This window comes from Mytilus trossulus, chromosome 7, assembly GCF_036588685.1.
Source record: "Mytilus trossulus isolate FHL-02 chromosome 7, PNRI_Mtr1.1.1.hap1, whole genome shotgun sequence".
NCBI classification, from domain to species: Eukaryota; Metazoa; Mollusca; class Bivalvia; order Mytilida; family Mytilidae; genus Mytilus; species Mytilus trossulus.
In genome coordinates this window covers 15,323,675-15,332,444 of record NC_086379.1, presented here as the reverse complement: position 1 = coordinate 15,332,444, position 8,770 = coordinate 15,323,675, and the positions used below count along the sequence as shown (strand labels likewise).

Genomic DNA, 8,770 nt, shown 5'->3' with positions numbered 1-8,770 from the left:
AGTTTATTAATAAACTTTATACATTTTGTAACAAGGACGCAAAAGAACTTCAGTAACCATATGTTTGCATATTATGAAAGCTCACGTACTTATTTATAATAGAGATAAATAAAGAAAAAAACGTATGAAAACCAACAACAATCTACCAGGGACAAAATAACGAGGACGTTACGCACGGTATTTGTGCCACTTAGCTTTACACGACGTTCCTAATAAAACAACGATTTTGACGTTGTTTATGGCATGGTATTGGTTGCAAAAATTTGATATTTTTCATTCAAATGCAATATTTTTCATTTAATTGGTATATTTTTTCATTTATATGCAATATTTTTTCATTTATATGCAATATTTTTTCATTTGTATGGTATATTTTTTCATTTATATGCAATATTTTTTCATTTATATGCAATATTTTTTCATTTATATGCAATATTTTTCATTTGTATGGTATATTTTTTCATTTAAATGGTATAATTTTTCATTTATATGCAATATTTTTTATTTTAATGGTATAATTTTTCATTCAAATGGTATAATTTGTCATTCAAATGCAATATTTTTTATTCAATTTGTATAACTTGTCATTGTAATGCAATATTTTTCATTCAATTGGTATAATTGTCGTTTTTTTATTTATATGCAATAATTTTTATTTATATGCAATAATTGCATTATGGGAAATTGTTTGACGTCACAAGGTCAAATTTGCAACAACGTTTGTGATTGGTCGATATAGTCGGGCAGCCCCTGCTTGACTCACATGTTGAAGTTGGCACGTTCTCTATGAACTCCCCTGGTTTGATTAGCTGTTGATATCTATATATGAGAAGGTAACGTTTTGTATAACTGTTTGCATTCCCCCTTTCTTTCTCAACACGAATGCATGACCAAGAATTAAAAAAACGCGTCGCCCCACTAACTAAATCTTGCGTTCATGCGAGTCCGGCATTGCAGGCTGATACTGTTAGTGTTACTGTTAGGATTATGTACCCTTGTGTTGATTCAATACTAAACATATGGAAAGTTTATAGAAAATCCATAGTCCAAATAATTATGACGTCTGGCAAGGCTATTTTGATTTTTTTCTTGGACGCCTTCCTGCGACCAAAATAGCCTTGCCAGACGTCATAATTATTTAGACTAGAACATGGATCCACAGCCTTTTCTTTTTAATCTTGTTCCCTCAAATAAGGCAATTTAATGACTGATAGATATCGGAGTATTGCTCGAAATTTCCTCAAAACAAGTTTATTACTGTAGTTATAATAATGGTTAAAACAAATAAAAATTTAGCTCAAATTAAGTAGTGCACCTTTTAGGGTGCACTTGACTGGCTCAGCACCAGATGTTTGGGAATTTACAGGTTGCTTATATTTTTTTGTAAACAATTAATAAACACAAGCAAATTTTCGAAAAGCAAGTGAGTAATCTATGTTTGAAATTTTATAACAAAAATCTCTGTATTGAAGGCTGTGGATTTTCTATAAAATCTTGGTTTATTTGCCACAAAGTACTCGCTTTGTTTATAAAAAATCCGTAAACCAGAACTGGAAGTTGACAGCAGGTTCATCAGATGGAAACACTTGTTGGAAACAGTTGGGGTACATCTAATAACCAATGTAAAAAAGTGCCGAAATATGCACCACAATGGCCGTTTATGGAAAAATTGGAATGTGTTCTAGTTCCCATCTCTGAATCCCCGAATTAGATTTTTTTTCAACGTCCTACTGTAGTTAATAATTACTATATGTCTTTGCATATTTCAAAACATATTTTTCTTCAGGAATTGTTAGCTCTCTAGAACTTTTATTTGTCAGCATATTTTGTTCATATTTATACACATAATGCAAGCTATATATATTCATAGCCTCTCATACACCTTGTATCATCTTACAGCGAATATAGGTACTATCCAAGCAGGCGTGAGCGATTTTGATCTTACACGGTAACGACAAATCTTTCTTTTGTTCACATAATATCAATGTGACTACTTCAATCTAAACATAATTGCTGTTTTAAGAAATGATTTGATCGTAGCTTGACTAATTAGAGATGTCTCATTATTTTCCCAAAACAAGAGGGATTACTAAAAGCATGTGCAAATACTTGTAAAAGAAGTTGGCCCTCGTCTCATCCGATAGAATGTCAATGTGTGTGTATAATAAGTATAGCTGTTTCAATAATTGGCACTGAAATCTTTTCGATATTTTATCCCTAAAGAAGCCTTGTGTATGGTGTTTGGCTGACCACATACATCCTTATGTACGGTGCATAGTTAAGTTGTTGTACACCGTACACAAAAACTTTATTTTCATACTCGTTTATTACCCAAACAGTTTCAAAGAATGAGTAATCACAGGTAGCTTTATGATTGGTAACCATTACTGTTACCCTGTAATAGGTTTCTTTCAGATAAAACATGTAAATGTCTCAACAACTGTATCGAAATTGAAAGTGGGTGTTGACTTTCACAACTATTTGCGCATGTTATTTGTTCTTATTTGAATATCAAAGTTTTTTTATGAATAGGAAAAAATCGATGCAAAAATTATTTGGGAGCAGGAATTTCAAATGTTGAGAAATGTACATTGAATAATGAAAAAGCAAAACAAAGATTTCCGTTACCTTGTAAGGTCAAAATTGATCATGCCCGCTTGGTTAGTACCTATTTCCAGTGTACTGATGATACACGGTGTCATAGGACAATTTCGAATTTCGGCCAGATTCACTTTTATTTCAAGGAGAAATTGCCCTTTAATTATATGAATGGAAATTTGTTGTTTCCAACTTGTTAGCACTGACTAGAATAATGCTAAGTAACATAAAACTAAGATTAAGTTCAAATTCAGGTGGTGTCACTTTGACTGTTTCTGAGTTATGTCTTTTCCAATTTGCACTTGTTCACCACCTATTTAAGCATGACAATCAATCCATTTTGCCAGTGGAGGATCCATGTCATCAGACACAATCTTGTTTTATTATGCGACCACAAAAATATATTTAGGATCATAATAATGGTATGATGAAGTAATTGTTGTCCATGTTGTCTGCGTCGTTGTCCTTAGACACATTACGTTTCTAGACAATAACCATGATAACTTTAGTTTAAGTGTGGATCTAGATATGATTTTTTTTTAGAAGGTTCAATACCACAAGGTTGGGATTAATTTTGGATGATGGTCCCAACGGTTTTGGAATTCAGACTCAAAGGGGGCCAAAATAAGCATTTTTCTTTAAGTTATTACCATGAACTTAGAAAAATGCATAATATATATAAGATAAACACATAACAAATCAAAAACAAACAAACTGTGCGCATCAATGAATACATTTTATGATTTATAATCACCAGAGCATGAAATGAAGTACTATGCAAGCTTCCAAGTCATGCAAGTAATTCCAAAGTGTCCCATGTAAAAAGCATTATCGCTATTTTAGGAAATTTTCCTTTGATCTTGCTGACTGGTGATTTCCTTTCTCAGCAGGAGTCAAGACAAGTGATATGAACAATGATGGCAAGAAACTAAATTAAATGAGGCACATGGATCCTAATGAAACTGACAATGTCGTCATAGTTACAAATAGCGATCAACAAATTATCATTGCAATTGGTCATCTCAACTGGATTGCTTTTCTCATTTTAGCCATATCATCTCAGGCGAGAAAATCAATCTTGTTGAGATGATCAATGATAATCTGTAAGAACATGTATCTAAATTATATGCCTTTTAAAGCTAACTAAAGCCTTTTCCTATTGATTTAGTATGGTTCATCAAAAATGATTTACTTTAATTAGAAAATGAGTTATTCAGTCCATGTATTCAGTTTCTGCGCAAAGTTTCAAAAATTCTCAAGTGCCTAATTAATATAAAAAGTAAAATATTAAATATTTGGTCAACAAATAACAAACATGTGTTACTAAACTATTAGGAATAAAAAGAGAGGAGACAACTCGCGAAAGCATGTGTAATCACACTGTGTGAGAAATTAACTAAGTTTCCACATCCCATGTCAGAATCTTTCATAATAAAGGTTGCAGTCTTGAAATTGACTGCTCCATAGGCTAACATGCAAAACAGCTGATCTTTGAAAACAAAAAAATAAAAAAATAAAAAATGCTAGCCTAATTTTGCTATATATAAAAAAAAATTCATGTTCATATCATGTATGTACTAATGTGAAATTGTGATTTAATCGAAAAAAAGGGGGTTCTTGCCACGAAGAATAAAAAGTGACGCAATCCTGAAGTCAAAACATTTTTTTCCTACTTTCTGTTTGCTATTTTTACTAGGCCGCACCACTTCCAGTAAACATGATATCCTTCCACTTTCATGGATTGATATCCCCAAAAGATGCAAGTCTATATATATGTTTCAATTCAGCATAAACCTACATGTATAATCAAACAGAAAAAATTGAGTTCAGAAAAAAATTCAGAAAAAAATGCATTATTTTGTTCCCCTCCATGTTTTGACATGCACCCGAAACTGGAGTTGTAATACAAGACTGCTACCTAAAGGTTAATACAGTCAAAAATTAAATACAATACTGACTGCCAATCCTGCCTAAAGTTTTTAAAATCTGACAAAGTCAAAGATGAAGCTTAGTAAGTTACAAAAATTACATCCTTGGTCCCTTGCTATTACACATTGGTGGGTTTTCATATAGCGCTCAAAAGTGACTAAAGCCCTCAAAATCCTAGCTTAGATCCAGATTCACACATGCATGTTTATTTCTCTGAAATGAAAATATTTAAGTTATACCCTTGACTGTTCAGAGTGTAAAATATCACTGATTTATACATAGAAATCTGATAAATTGCAGAATACTATACATGCTGTAGCTACAAATGCAACACCATGGATATTAGCTGTGAAATATTGGCTCATGTGATAGGTTTGATGGCTTAATGACATTCTTCTTTTTTTTGCAGAAGATGGCAACATACCCAGATCATGAACATGATGAAGAGCAAGAAGAGTCTATTTTTGAAATTTTTTTCCAAGACTTGGACGAAACGTTATCATATTGTGAAAATATCCCAGATAACCCTCCAAATTGTGACATAGAATACTTTCGCAACAGATTGAAAAGTGCAGTGGATGGCTTAAATTGTTTAGAATTTAATTTAGTTATAAATAGAGCTGATCAGAGCTTAATTGAGAAAATTCAAACCCTATTATCTTGTCTTCAGCCCCTGAGAGAACATTGGAGCACGATAGATTTTTCTATGCCATCTAGTTTCTTGAGCATTGTTGATGGAGCAGGATGTATTTCAGCGACTGATAGGCTGGGAAGGCCTCCTGCTTTTATATGCACCGACCAAGTGGAATATTTGTTTAAAATTGGTTTTAAGATAGGTGAAATAGCCAGAATGTTCTTAGTGCACAGAACAACACTATGGAGACGACTTAAATATGAGGAGAAGAATCTGGTTAGACATACTATGATAAATGATTCAGAATTGATGTCAGTGATGCGAGAAATCGTTAACAGTCAACCACATACTGGTGTGAGTATGATGATTGGCCACTTAAAAGCAAAAGGTATAAGTGTGCAACAGTCACGTGTAAGGAGAACTCTGCGTGATATTGATCCAGGAAGCACCTTGATACGATGGGGCTTAACTGCAGTTCGCAGGAAATACTCAGTTGCAGGGCCTAATGACCTATGGCATATTGATGGACACCATGCGCTGATCCGCTGGAAATTAGTAACACATGGAGGTATTGATGGTTTTTCGCGATTAATAGTGTTCTTAAAATGCTCGAACAACAACTTGGCGGTCACTGTTTTGAACTCGTTTTTGAAAGCAGTTGAATCGTACTCATTACCATCTCGAGTCAGAGGTGATCAAGGAAGTGAAAATGTTTTAGTTGCTAGATATATGGAAGAAAGGCGAGGCTCTGATCGTGGTAGTTTTATAGCAGGAAAATCTGTGCACAATAGCAGAATTGAAAGGCTTTGGAGAGATGTTTATTATGCTGTAATTCAAACATTCTATTCATTGTTTTACTATCTAGAAGGAAATGATCTGCTAGATGTTGATAATCAAAAGGATCTGCTGTGTTTACATTATGTGTTTATACCTCGTATCAACGAAGCACTCTCTCAATTCGTAGTGGCATATAATAGTCATGGGTTAAGAACAGAACGTTGTTGGTCACCACAAAAGATCTGGGTGAACAGCATGATTCAAAAAAACATTCATTCAGCTGAACTGAATAGTGAAAATATTTTAATTGATGGAATTGAGCAGTATGGAATAGACCCTCAAGTTAATGATGTTCAAACACATGGTGAAGATATTGGCTCATTGGACATGCTGAATATGCAACCAGATCATGTAATTGTAGATGTGGATAACTTGTTGAGTCAGGTTGACCCTCTTATTCCAAGTAATGAACATGGAGTTGATGTTTATCTTGCTGCAAGAGAGATTGTACGACATGATGATGTGTAGAATTAGATAAAAATAAAACTCTGTTTTTTTTTATTTTCACTGGTACATGTAGATTATTGTACACTGACCCTGTACTTGCCCATGTTAAGATGATGTTATTCATGTTAAATTATATTTGTGAAGTCAAAATTACTTTAAATGTATAACATACATGTACATTTGAATACATTGTATGAGACAACAAACCTTTACAAAATGTGAAATAAAAAGATAAATACAAAACATAAAATGTACAACAAGAGAGTACACACTGAAACGTCTCACCTGCTTTACTTTTCACTGATATTATGTTGAAAGTCCTAAATATAAAGCTTAACTATAACTATCACACATGATCCAAGAAAATGAGGTCATATAAACCAATCAAGAAATACAGCTGAAGGATGTCTCCGGCTGTGGGAATTTCTCTCTACATTGAAGACCTGTTGGTGACCTGCTGTTGTTTTTTCTATGGTCGGGTTGTTGTCTCTTTGACACATTCCCCATTTCCATTCTCATTTTTAGCTCACCTTTCCTGAAAGGAAATGTGAGCTTTTGCCATTACTTGGCGTCCGTCGTCGTTGTCCGTCGTCGTCCGTTGTCCGTTGTCCGTCGTCGTCGTAAACTATTTCAAAGATCTTCTTCTCTGAAACTACTGAACCAATTCCAACCGATCCTTAGGGTATCTAGAATAAAATTTGTGTTTTATTTTCCATTTCTTCAAAAAACATGGCCGCTATGGCTAAAAATAGAACATAGGGGTAAAATGCAGTTTTTGGCTTATATCTCAAAAACTAAAGCATTTAGAGCAAATCTGACATGGGGTAAAATTGTTCATCAGGTCAAGATTTATCAGCCCTGAAATTTTCAGAGGAATCAAAAAACCCATTGTTGGGTTGCTGCCACTTAATTGGTAATTTTAAGGAAATTTTGCAGTTTTTGGTCATTATCTTGAATATTATTATAGATAAAGAGAAACTGTAAACAGTAAAAATGTTCAGCAAAGTAAGATCTACAAATAAGTCAATTTGACCAAAATTGTCAATTGACCCCTTAAGGAGTTATTGTCCTTTAAAGAAAATTTTACACAATTTGTTCATCATATTTGCTAACTTTAAAAAATCTTCTCCTCTGAAACTACTGAACCAATTTCAACCAAACTTAAGGTAAATGATCATTAGGGTGTCTAGAATAAAGTTTGTGTTTTATTTTCTGTTTCCTCAAAAAAGATGGCCGTCATGGCTAAAAATAGAACATAGGGTAAAATGCAGTTTTTGGCTTATATCTCAAAAACTAAAGCATAAAGAGCAAATCTGACATTGGGTGAATTTGTTCATTAGGTCAAGATCTATCAGCCCTGAAATGTTCAGAGGAATCAAACAACCTATTGTTGGGTTGATGCCACTTAATAGGTAATTTTAAGGAAATTTTGCAGTTTTTGCTCATTATCTTGAATATTATTATAGATAAAGAGAAACTGTAAACAGCAAAACTGTTAAGCAAAGTAAGATCTACAAATAAGTCAATATGACCAAAATTGTCAATTGACCTTTAAAGGACTTATTGCCCTTTAAAGACATTTTACTTAATTTGTTTTACTTGTTAGCTTACTTTAAAAAATCTTCTCCTTTGAAACTGCTGAATCAATTTCACCAAACTTAGGCTGAATGAGTTTCAGAGTATCAAGTATAAATTTTATATTTTATTTCCTTGTACGTCAAGAAAGCCTGTATGGCTAAAATAGAACATAGGGGTAAAATCTTTTTTTTTGCTTTTGAAGAAGATATGACCAGATTCAAGAATATTTATATAAATTGAAAAGCCAAAATAATCATTGATGAAAGATTTAAGCAAATAATTTAAGGTGAGCGATTCAGGCTCTTGAGAGCCTCTTGTTATGTCGTGTACATGTTACAATCATTCTATACACTAAATATAGTAAGTTGACCTATTGCTTATAAATAGCTTCAAAGAAACAGACTGAACTATGGAAACTAAACAATGAACGATGAAAATGAGGTCAAGGTCACATGAACGATACTTGGCAGACAATTACAGCCTACTATACTTCCATACAACAGACATATTTGACCTATTGCTTATAGTTTTACACCAAAACACCTTGCAATGAACAGTGAAAATGAGGTAAAGGTCAAATAAAACCTGTGAGACCGACACATAGATCATAAAATATTTCTATGCATCAAATATAGTTGACCTATTGCATATACAATTAAATATTACAAAAAGACTAAAACTAAAAAATAATAATTTTTTTTATCTCTGAGCCATGAAAATGAGGTAAAAGTCAGATGACACCTTACA

General features: G+C 33.1%; 1 protein-coding gene across 2 annotated transcripts; it reads left to right on the top strand.

Annotated features, from left to right (window-relative positions):
• Positions 1 to 643: 643 nt before the first annotated feature.
• Positions 644 to 6,499, top strand: LOC134724681 (uncharacterized). 2 transcript variants are annotated; one of them, XM_063587854.1, is made up of 2 exons: positions 644 to 833; positions 4,937 to 6,499. In XM_063587854.1, the coding sequence occupies exon 2, from the start codon at positions 4,940 to 4,942 to the stop codon at positions 6,464 to 6,466; it is 1,527 nt and encodes a 508-aa protein (XP_063443924.1). In that variant the 5' UTR covers positions 644 to 833; positions 4,937 to 4,939; the 3' UTR covers positions 6,467 to 6,499. The 2 variants fall into 2 exon arrangements, with proteins under 2 accessions (XP_063443924.1, XP_063443925.1); XM_063587855.1 differs by lacking the exon at positions 644 to 833 and adding an exon at positions 1,365 to 1,423.
• Positions 6,500 to 8,770: the final 2,271 nt, after the last annotated feature.

Excerpts from the sequence above, each read along its gene's own strand:
- LOC134724681 (XM_063587854.1), top strand. The coding sequence starts at position 4,940 with ATGGCAACATACCCAGATCATGAACATGATGAAGAGCAAGAAGAGTCT.